The following is an 18922-nucleotide window of genomic DNA, read 5'->3' on the forward strand; positions in this document are numbered from 1 at the left end:
CAAGGGCATAAGAGTGTGTATGACCCAAACCCTGGGATCCCGAGAGTCCAGCGGGCACACTGATCTTGCCAGATCTTGACTGTGTTGTGCCTGAGGGACTAGAAAGCCGTGGATGCAGGGTCAGCCCATAATCTCCTCTTGTGTGTGTGCCGTGTGTATGACCCCGAGCCCATGTGTCACCCATGAGTTAGACCCTGTATGGGCGGTGGGGTGGTGCCTTTGACAAGGCTGTGAGCTTGTGGGCTCTGTGGAGACAGGGTGTCCTGGTGCTAGAGCTGGGCTTTGAGGGTAACCAGCTCCCTGTGGTACCCTCAAGTTATGGTTTTCTTGCCGTGGGCACTGTCACCTAATTCCCTTATGGGGACCGGGACTACAGCACCCCTAATGCCTGCCTGATAGGGAGGCTTCTAGAAGGGTCCCAGATTAGGCAAATGTCCTGGGTGTGGGTTTGCACCCAAGCAGCATTCATGTGCCTGTCCCTAAGGCTGCATGAGCCACAGTGGGTGTGACTGCCAAGGGCCCTGGGAGTTGGGAGAGGATGACATTCCTTGCCCATGACCCTGTGAGCACAGGACAACGCGTGCTTGTAACCGTGGTGGCGGGAAGGAGGGGTCAGTCCAATGGTCAGTATTGTGTGAAGCTGAGGAACAAGATGATCCTGAGGGGGTGGAGACAGTGACACTGGTTGAGGGCCTCCCTGAGAGGTGGGGGTGGGCCCAGGGGGAGGCTGTGGGCGGGCCCATGGGGAGGTTGCGAGGGGTATGGGGGAGAGCTGGCTTCTAGCCCTGCCTTTGCCACTGACTGCCATGTGACCTTGAGTGACTCTCCCCTCTTTGGGTCTCAGTTTCCAGGTCTGTGGAGGAGGGGCAGGCTTTCTGTCCCATCCCTGTATTCCAGGATCTCAGTGAAGGGTGTGTGTGGGGGTGGGGCATGCCTTCGAAGAAACTTCCTCTTCTCTCCGAGGCCTGGGACAGAGGACAAGGGGTGATTTTTCTTCTATGAAGCTGAGGTGTGTGGCTGGGCCTCCGGACTGCCTTGGACTGTGGCAGAGCTGGAGGCTGAGTTAGGCGGTCTTTTCAGGTGACAGGAAGCCCTGACTCCTGGAACTGATGGCTATCTAGGAGGTCTGGGGGTGCTTGGGAACTGGCCAAAAGATGACCCAGTTCCAAAAAGCATCTTCCTGGGGGCCAGGGGAAGGGAGAACCGAGAAAGGTGGGAGGAGGCCAAGTCCCGATGGCCTGGGCCTACCTCAGGGTACCCTGCTGCAGCCCATCCTTGCACGTAGGATTGCCTAGGGCTGTAACCTGAGGGCTTTGCCTGCTGGGGAGGGAAGGGGAAGAATTCCAACTGCTACTGAAAGCCCCAGCATTAAAGGCCAAAGTGGCCAGAAACTTCTGTTTAGAAAAAGCTCTTATCCCAGGAGCATCTTGCCTGGCACAAGTGAGGCTGCTGCCTGCCTGCTGCTCACTCGCCAGCCTGGCTCTTGGGGCAGGCCTGTAGTCGGCGAGCCAAGTCTGGCCGAAATGGAACCATGGGGGTGCTCATCCTGGATGAGGCCAAACTGAGGAGGGCCTCACATCCCTGGGCAGGTCCCCTATCTTGGGTCTGTTTTCCTACAAGTGGGGCCAAAGTCTCAGGCCCCTCCCAGGCTCCAGGTATTTCCAGGGTTTGGAGCTGCAGGTCCCTGTCTTTGCTTCCTATGACCTTGGGTTTCTGCCTGTGACCCTCAGCTTATTCTTCTGCCTCTGCCAGACCAAGGTTCAAAAGCTGGCTCTGTCCTTTACAAGCTGCAAGACTTGGGCATGGTGCCGAACTTCTCTGGAGTCTTGGTTTCTTCATCTATAAAAGGAGGATAATGACACCTACCTTATGAGGTTGTCAGAGGACCAAATGAGATGCAGCGTCCTATGTGTTCAACGTGTAACTTCCCTCATCCTCTCTGGCACACCCACCCCTCAGCTCCTGACTGTCCTTGCGGGGTGGGGGTGGGGGGGTGGGGTGGGGTGCAGAAGTTCCAGGGGTTACTGACCTGGTAGGATCCTCAGATAATTGGGGAGTGATTTCCTAGGGAGCCTCAGGATAAGGAGTGGCTCAGGGAGCGCCCCCCAGTCTGGAGAGCAGGGAAATTAAAAGCAGAATCCAGTGCAATCCGGTGCAAAGGGAATCCTGGCCGCCATCTCTGGCCTTTCCCAGGCTCCCTCTCTAGGCCCAGTGTTTATCCCTCCGCTGCGGCTGCTGACACGCGTTGCTGACACCCGCCAGGCTGGCCTCAGCCTCAGGCACGGAGGAGGCAGCAGGCTGCTGGCGGCCTGCCCGGGGGAAGCCACGCAGCCCGCCTGTGGTCCAGGCGGAGGAGGGGGCGCGCCGCGCGGCCGGACCAGGCCAGGCACCTGTATCCGGGCTCAGGCACAGCTGCCTTCACCCCCTGCTGGGGACCCCAGTCCCAGCCATGCTTCCTGTGGCGGGGAGTCCCCGGGCGGCTGTGTGTGAGTGGAAAATGTGGGGAAGGGCTGGGAGTCCCCGATGCTGGGGTCCCCGCTCACGCGCACTCTCCTCCCCGCCCCCCAGGCCGTAAGTTCATCATCGCCAACGCTCGGGTAGAGAACTGCGCCGTCATCTACTGCAACGACGGCTTCTGCGAGCTGTGCGGCTACTCGCGGGCCGAGGTGATGCAACGACCCTGCACCTGCGACTTCCTGCACGGGCCGCGCACGCAGCGCCGCGCTGCCGCGCAGATCGCGCAGGCACTGCTGGGCGCCGAGGAGCGCAAAGTGGAGATCGCCTTCTACCGGAAAGATGGTAGGCGCGGGCCGGGGCGGGGCAATGACGAGGGGCGGGGTCAAGAGGGGTGGGACCACGGCGAGGGGCAGGGTGCGTGGGGGTGTGGGGGCGGCTGGAGAACGCAGCGAGCCCGGGCAAGGTTCTGTGGGGGCGTGACGCGGGCTGGGGTCCTGCGGTGTGCCTGTGGGAGGCGCGGTTCCGGGGCCTGCACCTCACTCTGCTGAGATGGTTTTCAGGGGGACAAAGGAGTTGCTAGGCTGTGGATCTGGCTCCTCTGGTCCTTTTTTTCCCTGGGCAGGTGTGGGCACCTAGAACAAGTTGGACTAGAGTTAGACCGAGCTGGGATGGCAGGTACAGGCGTGGATGGAGGTTAAAGGTCAGGCTGGCAGTTGGGCGCTGACCTCCGGCCACAGGCCCCTAGCTGCCTTAGGGCAGTTGGTGCCAGGTGACAGGTCTGGGAGATGTCACGGAGGGACAGGAGGGCTGCAGGACTCTGGCTTTCTCTGCTGTCCCCCTCCTGCCCTGAGCTTCAACAGCACCTGGGGGAAGTGAGTGCCTCTCCTGCAACCTCAGTTCCCTTTGTCTCAGCTGTCGAGCGCCCTGCCCTGCCACCCTCTCCTGCGCCAGGTGTCTTTACTCAGCCACCGCCTTCCAGCACAGCTGCTCTGGGCTTCCGGAGAGCGGATAAACAGAGCCCGGGGTGGGGCTGCTCCCACACCGTGAATGCCCTGTTGGGGTGGGCTCTGGTCAGGGTGGGCAGAGCAGGAGGACTGGGGTCCCGCGGGCAGAATCCTGCTACAGAGGCAGCTCTAGAATGTGTGCAAACCTTGCTGCTTCCTAGTGTGTGTCCCATAAGCATTTGCTCAACGCCTGTGAGCCTGGCAGGCGCTAGGCTCTTGGAGATGGGCAGGACAGACGAGGCTCCTGCCCTCAGGGAGCTTGTCTGCTGTAGACAGTGAGCACACTCTGTTTTCTGTTTGGGACCAGGCCAGCCAGCCCCATGTACCAGCCCTGTGTGCTCAAGGTTGTCTGGGGTGACCCTGCAAAGCCTTGCATCCTCCGGGCTGTGCTTTTGCAGGCGTGCACAGTCTGTGGCATCACTGGACAGCACTAGAGCGGGCACAGTCCCTGTCTCCTGTGGAAGAAGGTTTGCTCACAGCAAATCAGGATTCCAACTGGCAGGAGGCAGGGGCTATGAGGCTAGACTTAAACCCTGAAGGCAGTGGGTGGTTTCTAGGGGCTAGACACTGGGTCAAATGCTTTCCTTCTCTTATCTCATGCACTCTTCACAACGCAGGGAGGTAGACACTACTATTGTCTTCATCTTGGGGGATGAAGAAACTGAAGTTCACACAGTCACATAGCTAGAAAATAGCAGTTGGGAACGGAGCCCACATCTGTCTGGCCAGAGTTCTGTGCGCTGTGTTCTGTTATATATTGAAAACGATACCAGATAGTTACAGGTCTATCTGTACGCTGTACATTATCTCATGTGAAATTTTATTTTAAAAGTTTGCCAACCACAGGTGTAATGAAGGGACTATGAACCCGTAAGTCCTGGGTTTGTGTCTAAGACGGTGCTGGAAATTATACACTGTTGGACAAGTTGGTTGACTTCCCTGGGCCTGTTTCTACTTCTGGGATAACGTGTCTCACTTCGGACCTTCACGAGGGTGCTGGGCTTTCATAGAGAGTGCCTGCCACGGGCCGTCCTCTGTAAACACGGTGCCAGTTCCACTACGGATGTAGCTGTGCTGGGGATTTGGCCTCTTGGCAGCAGAGGCCGAGGGCTCTTTCCTTTGGCTGTGGTATGTGTGGAGTGCTCTTAGGTGGAGCTGGACCTCCCTCCTGGTCTAGGCTGGTCCCTTCTGGAGAGGATGACCATGGGCCCCCTTCTGCAGAAGAGTTATTGTGGGATCACCTAATCCAACCCATTCGAGTTGCAGGTGGAAGGATAGAGAAGCAGAGGTCTGATGACCAGTGAATCAGTGGAAGGAGTGGGATTAGAACCCAGGTCCCCGGCCCAAGTTCAAACTTGTCCCCTCTCCAGGTTACAACTCCAAAACATGGGGCTGTGACCCAGAAAACTCTATGCCAGCCATCTCTGTCTGTCCCCTTCTTCACTCTCACCTAGTTTCCATGGGGCTCAGGTGTCTCCTGTTGGCCAACAGGCTGGCCTGGAGCTCAGCCACCTAGGACCCCATGTATCCTGGCATTCTAGGCCTGGGGTGATGCAGACAGATTTCCTCAGCCTCCACTTCTTCTGCCTTGAAACACTCCGTCCCTCCTGTGGTCCCAGGGCCTGGCTTGGGCTGCATGTGTGCATGCCTGTGTGTGTACTCACACATGGGTGCAGTAGGGAGGTGGAGGTGAGGAATGCCTGTGCCACCCCTTGTTTCTGTCCAGGCCTTTCTCAGGGTCTCTGCCTGGGCCAGCCCCGGGTAGGGGGGAGCTGGGCAGGAGGTGGAGCCTTCTGCTGGCAGGCGCCGCCGTGGACAGCTGTGCTGTGTTGGTGCCTCTAGCCTTGCTCTGCGCAGTGTCAGGGCCTGGAGCCAGACAGCCCCATTATTTAGTTGCTGGGACTGCTGGGAGGTGGGGAGGCTAGACTGGGGGAGTGTGGGCTGAAGGGAGAGACACGAGGTGCCTGGGGCTCACTAGCCCTGTGCCCCTTGAAGTCAGGCCTGGGATTAAGGTGGAATTGGGGCCAGAGCCCAGTGGTGTGAGGCTGGCTGGTGGTAACATCCCCACAAGGCCCTGGGGAGGCACCCCAGGCAGCAGGTGCTGGCTGTGTCCACACCTGTGCTCCCACATCGCCATGGGGGCTGTGGCTCCTCCTCTGCCAGTCCTCACAGAGTCCCTTCTCTCTGTCCCCTGCATCCTCTCTGCTCTTTGTTCCTGCCTCTGCTCCCTGCTTCCCTGCCACTGTGCTCAGCCAGCCTGACTGTGCCCACCTTCTCGGCTCCTCTCCTGCTCCGCACATCTCCCTGCCTTTGTCTCCTGCCTGCCTGGTTGACTCTCTGTCCCTTGGTCTTTATCTCCTCTCTGGTGCCTCCCCCTGTCTTCTTCCCTCGCCTCAGCATCCCGGAGCCTTGCTCCTTGCCTCTCCCCCTCTCTCCCATTGTCCCCCACCCCTTGGAGCCTCTATCTGGAAGGCTCTGTCTGACTGCTCATACCTCCGACTGGCCTGGCCTGGCTCCATGTCCCTGTGTCCCCGGGAGCTTGTGCGTGGGTGGGGACGGGGGTGTCTCTGGAGAAGAGTCTATTGGCTTCTCCACTCCAGCTGCAGGCCGGTTGCCATGGTAACAGGGTCAGAGGGCCCCCACTGCAACAGCTGATGCTGTGGCCGTTGGGAGGGGGTGGGGACCTGCTGTCCAGGCCTGCTCCCCAGTGCACTGTGCCCAGGGCCTCAGAGGTGGCTCCATACCCAGTGGGCTTCTGTCCCTGGCCTTGGACCCCAGCCTCCCAGGTGCTCCAGCAGGCCTCAAGCCTCAGACTGCCTTGAAATCCTCAGTACCTCCTGTGATCAGCCCCACTCCTCTGGGCCTCCTGCCCTTCTCCATCCCCCAAGGCCATCTGTCCTGTCTTCTTCCTCGCCTTCCTTATCCCTTCCTGTGCCCATTCCTTTAAATCAGATGCCGTGCTCTGTCACCACCACGCCTCACCTTCTCCCTCATGGCTGACCCCTCCCCAGCTCAGACACCCACTCTTTGCTCCTTTTCAGCCGCCTAGGTCTGAGCTGGGGATGAAAGCAGCTTTTCCTCGAAGGGAAGCCTTGAGGCTGGGAAGGCAGGTGGGACAGGGATTGGTGCGTAAGTGGGTTTTGTCTTCTTGAGATAGGAGGTAGACCAGAGCGATCCCAGAGGACAGGGCTTAGACACAGGAGCATTTTTCCTGTGGGACTGAAGCTATCAGGGGAGTGTCCTTCATCCTGGGACAGGGATGTTCCTATCCTTTTGGCCAAGGCCTGGTGCAGCCTGGAGACAGGGCCAAGTGGGAGAATCTGCAGGGCTGCCAGATGCGGGCACAGGGGCCCGGGGGTCCATGGGGGCCCTGCCTCTGAGCAAGTTGCCTCTTGCCCTATAGCACCTTCCCTCCACATTTCCCTTCTCCAGCTGGATCAGAGGCCTGTTGGAGGGGCTCCACAGGGGTCATTCCTGAGCTGTGGCTGTCTGTCCTGGTCTGCTGGGGCTGCAGTCTTCCCATCCCAGGCCTGCTCCAGCGGTGAGGCAAGCATGACACAGTTGAAGGGTGCTATCTACTTCTCCACCCACCCTGGGGTCTGGAGAGCGGTGGGAGGGCGGCTTCTCCGTGTTGTGTCTTCTGCAGCCCCCGGAGAGGAGCTATGTAAATATTTGTGAAGAGCTGTCTGGGATGGGAGCAGAGTTTGATGGTGGCCTTGGGCTCTGGGGAGGGGGGCCGTGAGGCAGCAGAAGGGCCAGCTTGGGGGTGTGAGATGCGGGGAGACTGGGCCTCTTTTCTGCCCAGAGGTGCCTTCCTGGGTGGGGTGATTTTGGAGGTTCCAAGAAAGCCCGTCACGTGTCGGTATTTCCCTGAAGGGTTCCTGAAACTCCTCCCTTAGAGAACTTCTGCGTTTAGAATGCTCCTTTTTCTTTAAAAACACGTTGTCTCTCATTGCCCCCTCGCAATATAGAGACAAAAAGTATTTAGCCCTTTAGTGTGAGGGAGTTTAACAGAACTTCCCTCCGGTCGTGGGCAGGAGGGCAATGGGAGTCAGGGTCAGTAGAGGAGGGAGGGGTGCTGGGACGGGTGATGAATGTGGGGGGCTCCCCTAAAGTCCCCTCCATCCCCTTAGTCCTGCCCATGGAGATCTCTATGCTGTGGCCTGTGGTTGGCCTCAGATAAACCCCTCTCCTTTTTGGGTGCTTGTCCAGGATGAGAAACACCTTTAGGAGCCAGGCAGCGTCTTCCCCTTGGTCCTCCGCCTCTTGCAGTGCTGGAGAAGTTTCCCTGTCTGTCTCCCCCCACCAGGCCTTGAACTCTACGCGGGTGGAGAACAGCCCATCTGCTTTGTTCTGTTGTATCTGTGTGCTCAGTGCACAGCGGGAGCTCGGCACATGTTTGCTGAATGAATGAATGAATGGGGTGGGCAGTGTGCTGTGTCGCAGGAGCCTTTCCTGGGAGTCAGGTGACTTGGCAGCAGTTTCCAGCTTGGTTACAGACTTGCTGTGTCTGGGAGTCCTCTAGCCTTGCTTCGTGTGGAGGACATTGTGGGGCACAGGAGCGTCTGGGGGCTCCCAGCTTCTTCACCCTCAGAGGTGGACTGAGGAGGATGGGGTAGGGGAACAGAGTCTTAGAGCTGCCACAGAGAGCACGGCTGAGGTGGGGGTGATGCCACCCGACCAGCAGCACGAGGCACTTTTTATTGTTGTGACTGCACTTTATAGTTTGCAGACTGGGGAGCCGTGCTTTACCTCAGGTGGTCCTCATGGCCCTGTGAAAGGCAGGATTCCGCTCCATCACTTTACGGGAGGGAAGTTCTTGCTTAGAAAGGCTGAGGCACTTGCCCAAGTTTACCCAGCTGGCGGGTGCCTGAGTGGGAACCCGAGCCTAGCTGTCTCCTCCCTGCCCAGCGTGGAATGCCACTGCACCAGCTCTCTTGCCTCCAGAGAGCCCTCTCTGGGGCATGATGGGCTCAGGGCCTCAGGAAACTTGGATTTTAGCTGGGGTCTGCAAGCCTCCATTCCTCGTTTGCTAAGTGGAATCATAGCACCTGTCCCTGAAGCACTTTGGGGTGTGAGGGTGTTCCTGGAATGAGATGACAGACACCCACAAAGCAGCGTGCAGTGCCAGAGCTCATTCTCCTCCCCATGAAGCAGGGTGTCACCTAAGTGGCTGCAGCTGCTAGCCCGTGCTGTTGCAATTGTGGGAAATGAGCCTGATCCAGGGCCTCAGCACCCCTGCTCCTACGGTGCACCCCGCCCCACCCTGCACCCTGCCTGCCTCACCCCTCCCTCCCAGCAGGCTGCTGCTGGCCCCAGGTCCTGCCTCTCCCTCAAATAATTGAAACCACGGAATTTGTGTTACTGCTTTTCCTTTCTCTTTCATTGTATTCTTTCCTTTTCCCTTTTATCTCACTCTGCAGTCTCATTACCCTCCCCATAGGCAACCGTTCAAATGTACTTACTGTGAATGTGTTGCTTGCATATGTCCTTGCAAATGTGTATTTTGTCTGGATATATGCATATAGATTTAATTTATGTAAATGATATTGTGCTATATGTTGTATTTTGGTGTTCGCTTTTCTTACTTGGGAATATACTTTAAGTCCAGCTGGGTTGCTGTTCGACATCTTGTCTGTAGCTGCGTATTCTGCGGCATGTGGCTGCCGCGCTTCACCTGCCCACTCTCCCGGGGAGGGACCCCACAATGTCTCCAACTCCCAGCCACCATAAATGAAGCTATAGTGAATATCCTTGGACATGGTCTCTTCTGGACTTGGGTGAGGATGTCTGTGGGATACACGCCCGGGAGAGGAATTGCTGGATCGCGGGACATGTGGACACTTAACTAAGTACTGCCATGCCTGTCATCACCCTCCTTCTCAGAGCTCGAGATTCCCATACCCGCATATCTCTGCCACTCGTGACATTATCTACCTTTCTAAATTTTGCCAGTCTAATAGGTGGAAGTGATTTCTTGTTGCTTTAATTTGCATTCCTTTGATTTCTATTGAGTCTGAGCATCTCTTAGGCCTGGTAGCCTCTTGGGCTTACTTTCCTGTGAATTGCCTGCTTATGCCCTTTGCTCATTTTAATTTTGATGTTGCCGTCTTTTGTCCTTGTTGATTTGCAGGGGTTGCTTGTGTACTCTAGAGATACAAATGCATACCGTGAAACGTTCAGTGTATTCCAGATTTTAATTCCTTATTGAACTGGAAAGAGATACTGCAAATATCTTCTCCCATTCAGTCTCTCTTCAATTTATCCAACAAAGGTACTTTACTTTGATGCAAACAAAGTCATTGATTTTTAGCTTTGTTTGTACTTTTGAAGTTTCTCAGGCTGCAGAGGGTCTCCATTTTCTTCTGTTCTCTTAATTGTTTTGCTGTTCTCAGTTAGGTCTATAATCTATCCTGAGACTACCTCGTATGTGGTGTCAAGTAGGGATCGAGTTTTATTTTTTCCATGTAATGTGCCAACTTTCCCAACGCATCTAGTAAACAGTCTGTTCTTTTCCGCTGAATTGTGGGGCAGCCTTTATCAGGTTAATCTCCCACATAGCCATGAGTCTGTCCCTGTGCTCTCTGTTCTGTTCCAAATATTTATTTACTGGCTCTTGCATTGATACTAGCTTAACAAAAACCTATAGCCTTCCATATGTCTTAGCGTCTGCTGAGGCAGATCCTCTCTCTTCATTCTGTTTTTAAAGGTTGACATAGCTATTTGTGGATCTCCCTTGTTCTGCATAAACTTTATTTATTTATTTTTTGAGACGGAATCTTACTCTGTTGCGTAGGCTGGAGTGCAGTGGCATGATCTCGGCTCACTGCAACCTCTACCTCTTGGGTTCAAGCAATTCTCCTGTCTCAGACTCCCGAGTAGCTGGGATTACAGGTGTGCACCACCATACCTGGCTAATTTTTGTGTTTTTAGTAGAGACAGGGTTTCTCCATGTTGGCCAGGATGGTCTTGAACTCCTGACCTCAGGTGATCCGCCCTCCTTGGCCTCCCAAAGTGCTTGATTACAGGCATAAGCCACTGTGCCCGGCCTCCCTTTTTCTTCATAAACTTTAGAGAAAGTTAACTGAATTATTGGAAAGAAAACGCCCACTAGATTCTTGATTGGAATTAGTTTGGTTCTATAGATTAATTTGGGGAGAACTGACATCTTTGTATTTGTCCCACTCAAGAGCCTGGATTGTCTCTCCATTTACCAGATCAGTTCTGTATTTTTTGCTAGTTTGAAATTTTGTTCCCCTTTACCCTGATTCCAACAGGGTTCTTGTGCCTCGGTCAATTCCTAGAAACTTAAGAGTTTTTGTTGCTATTGTAAAAGACGTATTGTTTTTGACTATATTTCCTACTTGCTGTGTAGAAAAATGCTTTATATTTTTGCAGGCTGATCTTGTTTCTCACAACCTTACTGAACTCTCTGATCTAATTAGTTCTAATTGTTTATCTGTTGATTTCTTGGTGGTCTCTAGGCAGGTGACCCCATCATCTGCAAATGATGCCAGTTTTCGCTGTTTGTTTGGATCATCGTCATGTGTTTTGATGCTCGAATGTTCCACCTGACTTTTTGGGGGGTTTTCATTGGCACTTGTATCTGTTTGTTGGTGCTTCACAGGGTCCTGTCTGTGTGTGGGCGGGGCAGGGGCAGCAAGTCAATGAGGAATGATAACTCTTGGGTTTAAGCTGTGGCTCATGGCAGAGCTGGAATTGGGACAGGGCTTTATCAAGGCCTTACCAGGCTCTCTGGGGTATGCTAGGAGCTGAGACAGAGCACAGACCTAGAAGCCTACAGACCACTCACTAGAGGAGACCCCAGAGTGTCCCCTGGTGGACACTGGCAGCTGTGTGCACCTTCACTGCCCTGTGGCAAGCTGTGTGTGGGGTCACAGTGAAGGGGGGCTGAAGGGGACTGAGGCTCAGAAGTCTCACACCTGGTGCAGTTCCTGCTTTTGTCGCCTTCCCTTGGGTTCCTGGGTGGTCGACCTCTGTGTTCCATGAAAACCGATGACCACGTTGAATTTTGCTTCATCAAAAAGGCACCTTAATTCCCATGGTTGCTCCGTCTGCTGTCCAGACTCAGGCTGGAGGGCACCACGGGCTTGAAATGGGCAAATTCTGTTGTGACAGGGTGGGCTGTGCCCCTGGATCTGGAAAGGAGCTGAGAGGGTCTGTCCCCACCTGTCATGACTGCAGATCACCACCCCTGAGTCCACCCTCAGTTCTTCTGCAACTGCCAGTCCTGCCCTGGCCTCAGGGCTCTGACCCAGGTGGACGGGGAAGCCTGGCCAGTGTACAGTGGCCTTCTGGATGAGGGGCATTGTTTGGAAGAGTTTTCCAAGAGCAGCGTCCATGTGGGTCAGACGGAGCAGTCAAGGAAACTTTTCTAGAGGGGGTCCTAGAAGGCTGGGGAGGAGCTGGAGGGAAGAGGAGTGGGGGCCATGGGAAGCAGGAGGGAAGGGGTGAAGCTGGGGAGCAGCTGCCCAGGACTCACGTGCCTGTGCAGGGATCTGTGGAGAGCTGCTTCCTGGCATCAGCGTGCCCTTGTTTCACCTTCCCAGGCTTCTCAGCAGGAGGGCAGGGGGTGGGACTTCCAGTTCGTGCACCACCCGAGAGGCAGAGCCGGGCCCCAGAGCTTTAGAGAAGCTAGAGGACAGAGATCTTCTGAGGCCATTGCCATGGTCTGGGGCAGAGATGGCTCAGGCATGCCACATGCAGTGGATTTGGATGGGTCTAGAAGACTACAGAGGCCCCCGAGACCCTATAAATGATCCCATAGATTGCTGGCTGGGTCTCAGGCTGGAAGGGGTGGTGGAGGAGTCTGTCTGGAGATGCTGCTTCTGTGGGGTCAGGGTCTGAGCTTGGGGCCCCTCAGCCTTGCCCTGCATTTCCCAGATCCTGGAGGCAGGAGCTTAGGACTGGTCTCTCTCATTTACCACACACACGCGCGCATGCACACGCACACACACTCCCTCTCTCTCCCTCTCTCTCTCTCTCTCCCTCTCTCTCTCATTCACTGGTTGGCCTTTCAGGCTCCCTAACTCTGTCCCCTGGGCCTGCAATGTCCCTGGCCTTTCCTAGGCCCCTGGCTGCCCATGAGAGCTGTGTTAGTGACACGGTGGCCCCCTGCCAGGAGCGGCTCCTGCTGCATCTTCCTGTCGCCGCCACCAGGCTAAATATAACCTGACACTGCACAGCCCTGGGCGGCTGCTCCGGAGACAGCTTCTCTGCCTGGGGGCGGACAGGCCGACTGGAGCCCCAGCCTCCTGCCCTCAGCGTGACTTTGGGCCTGTCCTGGGCACAGCTCCTCCTGCTCCGAGCGAGGCAGGGAGGTGACCAGGTTGAGGATGGCTGCCTCCCTGAGGTCACCTTCCCTGCAGGGACCCAGCACCCCGCCTTGTTAGAGTTCTGGATGCTTCCACAAAGCCATCTGTCATCTCATCTGGCACCCAGTGCAGGAATCACTTGTCCCCACAGTACCCGCAGGGAGCCTGAAGCTCAGGGAGGTGGCTGACCTGCCTACAGCCAGAGCAAAATAGAGGGAGCCCAGGAGCCACCATGGCTGGGGCAGAGTGGCTTGGCTCCCCGGGGCTTCTCCACCTGTCTGGCTTGTTCCCTCTTCTTCCCTCTTGCCCCATGCATCGAACTGGGGTCCTGTTGGATGGACAGTTCACTGGGGGCAGGTGCCAGGCGTGTCTTGTTGGTCATGGTGGCTCAACACTTCGCGTGCATGGATGTGCTCAGTGATTTGCAGAGGGCTGGGAGAAGCTGCCTGGGAAGAAGCTGTGATGACACCTCATTTACAGAGGAGCGCATGGAGACTCTGACCCCAGAAGGTGCCCAAGGCCACTCAGGGCCATCTGCAGCCTCTTTTTCCCCACCTGGTGCTGACATGGGAGATAAGGCCTGTCCCCTGCCACAGCCAAGTGTGGCTCCTGCCTGGGCCCTGGTCTAGGCCAGTGGTGCCCAGAGGTAGGGAATTGGGTGGAGCCCCTGACCTCAGATGGGTTGGGATGCTGGGCAGGGACAGTGCCCCCCACCCCAGGTAGATTGCTGGGTGTGGATTGGCACCAAATGAAAGCAAGTCGGCGTTGTGTTCTGAGAAATAATGGTCACCTTCTGTGGCAGCAGGATGGCGCTGTACCTGCCGCTCCGGGATGTGTCCAGGCCTGGCTCTCCTGCTCTGCACTGAGCTGCATGGCCTCTGGAGGCCTGCTGGGTGGTTGGCCTGCCTGCCTCACCTGGGCCATTGGGCCCAAAGGCATGGGGGTTCTAAGGAACCATGGAGCCTATGCAGGGATGGTTGCGTCCATGGGTGCCTCCCCTTTCAGAGGGCCCAGGAAACAGGTCTGGGCCAGGCAGGGGGTACCTTCTCACCCAAAGTGAGGTGTCTTCAGCCAGCTCTGGGGCTGAGGCTGGGGTGGGAGTGGGGTTGGGGCTGGGGCTGGGGTGGGAGTGGGGTCAGGGCAGAGTATTCTGGCATCAGCCACATGAGCCAGGCTGGCCCTGGGGCCTCTCATTGCTAAGCTTCTTCCACCCTTGTTTGCCTCTCTTCTGTCTCAAGCTTATGGAGACCTCAAGTCAGGCTCTGAGCTTCACATATCTTAGGCCGTTTCACCCCCACAGCCCTGGGGGGTGGGCAGGATCACCCTGTGTTGCAGATGAGCGCCTGGGGGCTCTGGGCTGGTAAGTGACTGGCCCAAAGTCATTCTAACGCAATGTGCAGAGGCCACCTGACTCCACAGCCCATGCCCCCTCCCTTTGAGACTGGGAACTCTCTCCCCTGTTGCACCCCCTCCACCCTCCTTGTCTGTCCTGGCTGCCCCCTGAGTGCTCCAGTGCTGGCTGCCTCGGGAGTGTGGGCTATGCCTGCCACGGAGTGGCTCTCAGCGGAACTGCAGCCTGCAGCAGCTGGGTCCTTCCTCTCTGTCCTGGGGAGCTGAGCCACTGGCAGGAGCCAGGGCGAGTAGGAGGGAGAAGGGAGCAGAGCGAGGGCCTAGGGGTCTGGAGTAGGTGGGCACCGGGGCAAGTGAAGGCACTCCCACCCCCCCATAACCCAGCCAGTGGTGGGATGGCGTCTGGCTGGGAGGCCTGGCTGAAGAGCTGGGAGCAGGTGATGTGGCAGTTCACAGAAGCCCCAGCCGACCCGGCAGGGTGGTCAGAGGCAATGCCTCCAAGAGCCCAGGCCTATCTGGGGCCCCACTTTCCTTCCTTCCACATCCCCTTCACGATCGCTAGATCTCCCCCGCCTTGGCCCCTGCCTTCGGGCAGGGCTCCAATTCACATTTTTGGAATAACCAGGCCTTTGACAGGGTTATTTTGAAAGGAAAAATTTCTTGAATCTCGACAAAGGAAGAGGACCAACAGACACTCCTCTCTCTCTCTCTCTCTCTCTCTCTCTCTCTCTCTCTCTCATGTGTTTAAGTGTGAGGCACAGGCTTGTGCTGCAAGGTGGTATATACCTAGAGTTTCTGTGACCCTGGCGAGGGGTTTTGAGATGTGGGGTCCGGGACCGGGTGGGCTTCAGAATGCCATTCTGGGCTCTCTTGCTGAGCAGCTTGAGCTGAAGAGGGGACGGGGTGCTGAGGTCTCAAGGTTGGAATTTCCGGGGCCCTGTGCTGGGGACAGAGCCTCCAGCCTATTCTGAAGGTTGGGTTCATCTTGGCTCCAGACTCTAGGTTTCTCTGAGGCAAGCTCCCTGGTGAGGACTTAGGTTCGAGGGCCTGGCTGGCTGTGGTCCCTGGGGTGGGTGCTGGGTCTCCAGGGCTAAGGCTCCCTGGTCTCCGGCCTCTCTTCAGTCCTGGTGAGGCGCATCCCTGTTCAGGCCGCTGCCGGCCATCACCATATTAGGGCATAAACTCCAGGCAGGCTGTCTGGGTGCCAAATGGTCTCCAGCTGGGCCCAGCCCCCTGCAGCTTCCAGCACCACAGCTGTGTGTCAGAGGCCGGAGGTCAGGGGACAAGAGTGGCTGCTGCAGGGAGACCCAGACAGAGCCCCGGAGCTCAGGGCCCTTGGGCAGAGCTGTGAGGGTCTGGGATGTGGTGAGTGGAAGGGCTGTGGGGTGGGGCAGAGAGCCCCTTCACCTAGTGCCATGCTGTTTAAGCTGGTTTCAGAGGACCTCGTTTCCCGAGATGAATCCCCAGCTGGTTAGAATCCCTGGGCCTGGCCAGCATCTGCTGTGCATCAGGCCCTTCCCACCTGGCCTGCTCCCTGCCTCCCCAGCACACAGCCCCTTGGCCTCACTGACAGGCTTCAAGCACCAGCTCCAAGTCCCAGGGGTGGCGCCGCCTCCAGGTTGCCGGCCTCTGTTGCTGGCCTCTCCCTTGACTCATAGCACCACGACCATCGCCCCTGCTGTGGGTTTGAGATCAGGAGTAGGGGTGAGCCAGGGAGGTTCTGGGAGGTGGAAAGGTGAGGAGAGGCTGGGTATGGTGGCTCACACCTGTAATCCTCGCAGTTTGGGAGGCTGAGGCGGGCAGATCACTTGAGGCCAGGAGTTCGAGACCAACACAGTGAAAACCCCGTCTCTATCAAAATATACAAAAGTCAACTGGGCATGGTAGCCTGCAGCTGTAGTCCCAGCTACTTGGGAGGCTGAGGCAGGAGAATCGCTTGGACCTGGGAGGCAGAGGTTGCAGTGAGCCAGGATCATGCCGCTGCACTCCACCCTGGGCGCCAGCCTGAAACGCCATCTCAAAAAAACGCCATAAAAAAAAAAAAAAAAAAAAAAAAAAGGGAGGCTGGGTTGCTAAGATGGAGCGGGACTGCATGGTTCGTCACCCTCGCCTCTCCCCCATGCCTGCAGCCTCCCTGTCAGCATGGCCTGTCACTGACACCACCAGCCAGTGCTGGCCCCAGGGCCTATGACTCTAGGCATTAGGCACTTCGGTGGGGACGGGAGACACTGGGAGGCAGAGAAGACAGCTGAGCAGAGGGGGAGCCGAGAGGAAGGAAGAGGCTCCCTAGGGAGGGTGGGAGATGAGGAGCCTGCCTGGTGGGTCCCTGGGGGGCCATAGAGGAGCTGGAGCGGGATGTTAACTGCCTTCTGGTTTCATTAAGGACTTCCTGCGAGCGGGAGGTTCTGAGCTTGGCCTTAGGTGGAACTGAGTGCTTGGCCTAAAAGGGGCTCCTTCAGAAATTGGCTCGGGAGGGCGTGGGGCCCATGTGCTCAACAGGGAGCTGAGGGAGACCAGGTGCACTTGGCCTCGGGGACTGACCTCATCTGGTACAGGTCCTTTGGTGGACAGAGAGAGACTAGAAAAGAAAAAATCAAAGATCAAGAGAAATGCGAGGCGAGGCGAAGATGAAAGATATAGAAGCAGTGCTTCTTAGACTCTTTGGTGAAGGATCAGTTTTCTTTAATGCTAATATGTTATAGGCTGGTACATCTGTGAAATACAAGAGCACATGCGTGGATATTATGGCGATGCCAAATTGCTGTAAAGTTTTTGAAACTCTTGCTTTCAACGTCTGTCCTTATCTTGTGTGCTGACACAACGGCTGGTGCTAATCTAGAGAGAACAGAGACAGAGACAGATAGTAACAGCTAACCGTCTGTAGTGTGCAGCATACGCCAGGCATTGCCTAAGCACTCAGCATGTGCTGACTTGGTTAATCTTTATAACTCATGAGAAAAGAATTATATACACTATGTGTATCGCAACATCATTGTGTACCCCATAAATATGTACAATTATTGTATCAATTAAAAAGTTAAAAAAATTTTTTTTTAAAAATTATTATTCTTCCCATTTTATAGATAGAAAAAATGAGGCACAGGGATGTTAAATAATTTAGGAAAAAATGCATAAGTGATTAAGTAGCAGATCTGGGCTATGAACCCAGAGATCGTAGGCCTTAAGTCTGTGGACTTAAGCACTGTGCTACAGCGCCTCACGTGAGGGAAAGGCAGAGGTGCTGGGAGGATATGAGGAAATGAGATAGGGAGGAAATGAGATCAAAGAGGGGAAGAAGGATCATAGCCAGCATGAGAGAAGGTGCACCTGGGAAAGAGCTAGATAAATCACACAGGCAGAGAGAGGGGTAGGGGAGTCCAGTAGCAACAAGCTGGGGCAGACAGATTGAGGGGAGCCATAAGGGTGGCAGGCACATGGCCGGGTGGGGGATCAGAATGGGAGATCCTGGAGAGGAAGGGCCATATGGGGAGGCAGAAGTGGAAGGGTCCGCTTGGGCTCCAGGCTTTCTGCTCTGCCCACTGAGAGGGTGCCAAGGGGACTATGTTCTCCCACTCCACAGGGAGCTGCTTCCTATGTCTGGTGGATGTGGTGCCCGTGAAGAACGAGGATGGGGCTGTCATCATGTTCATCCTCAATTTCGAGGTGGTGATGGAGAAGGACATGGTGGGGTCCCCGGCTCATGACACCAATCACCGGGGCCCCCCCACCAGCTGGCTGGCCTCAGGTAAGTGTACTTGCTTTAGGGCAGGCTCAGGGGTTCGTGGTCTCACTTCTCTGGGGCTGTGAGCTGTCCAAGGTCAACACTGTGCAGGAAGGGAGGATGTAGTGGTTGGGTGGGGGGGTCCCTTTGGAGGTGGGAAGTGAACCCTGTACCCTGGCCCAGGATGGACATACGGGGGTGGAGTGGCAGGGCCCAGAATCACAGGTCCTTGGCATGGGCTAGCACCGTTTCCTTAGCCTCACCTGTTGGGCTTCCAATCCCAGCATTCCCTGGGAGTGGTCCTCTCTAGTCTGACTTGAGCAGCCCAGGAGTGGGGAACATGCGGGGAACATGACCACCTGGGAGCAGCTCCTTTGCACAGTAGGAAGCTGTGTCCCATGGACTCAGCTCTGTGTAGTTTCTGCCATCTGGTCCTTGTTCATGGACTGGCCAAGTTTCCTGGGGGTCTGGGCTAGCTGAGGAGAGGCTTTGAGGGAATGCCCACCTGGGCTGGACCATCCCCTTGACAACAAAGGCTCTGAGCCCCCTCCTCTGTCAGGACGCCCTCTTTGGCTTAATTTTAATCTTTCTCTCAGCATCATGACGAAAGTGCTCACCTCTTGGTTTCTCACGCTCTAAAATGACAGTGTCAGTAACACTGGCCCTGCCTATTCATCGGATGCCACCCCGAACGGCAGGGCCCCTGGCGTTGCTTCGCCCACTTAGGCACAGGCCCTACCCACTGGCTATGTGACCTCCAGAGAGTGACATGACGCCTTTGTGTCCACACTTCCTCATGTCTAAAATGGGGACGCTGGCACCCTGCAGCCGGTGTGAGAGACAGGGATGATTTATGGAATCCGCCCTGAAGTGTCGCTTCAGATACGGCTTTTTATGATGACTGGATTCTAGAATGATTTTTGAGACTCGAGGTCAAAATATTGTGCATGGGAGCGGGGATGAAGGGTTGCCCGTTCCCCTCTTTCCCTTACCCAGCGGCTGGGGCTCTATTTCCCAGGCCTTGCCCACTCCAGGGCTGCTCGCGGTCCCCACGG

General features: G+C 56.2%; 1 protein-coding gene across 1 annotated transcript; it reads left to right on the forward strand.

Annotated features, from left to right (window-relative positions):
* Positions 1-1907: 1907 nt before the first annotated feature.
* On the forward strand, positions 1908-17953 carry LOC105542721 (potassium voltage-gated channel subfamily H member 2-like). The gene is made up of 4 exons (XM_011984371.1): positions 1908-1920; positions 2207-2482; positions 2569-2799; positions 17727-17953. Exons 1-4 carry the CDS (start codon positions 1908-1910, stop codon positions 17951-17953), a joined length of 747 nt encoding a protein of 248 aa, XP_011839761.1.
* Positions 17954-18922: the final 969 nt, after the last annotated feature.

The sequence above is a fragment of the Mandrillus leucophaeus genome, unplaced genomic scaffold (genome assembly GCF_000951045.1).
Source record: "Mandrillus leucophaeus isolate KB7577 unplaced genomic scaffold, Mleu.le_1.0 Scaffold266, whole genome shotgun sequence".
NCBI lineage: Eukaryota > Metazoa > Chordata > Mammalia > Primates > Cercopithecidae > Mandrillus > Mandrillus leucophaeus.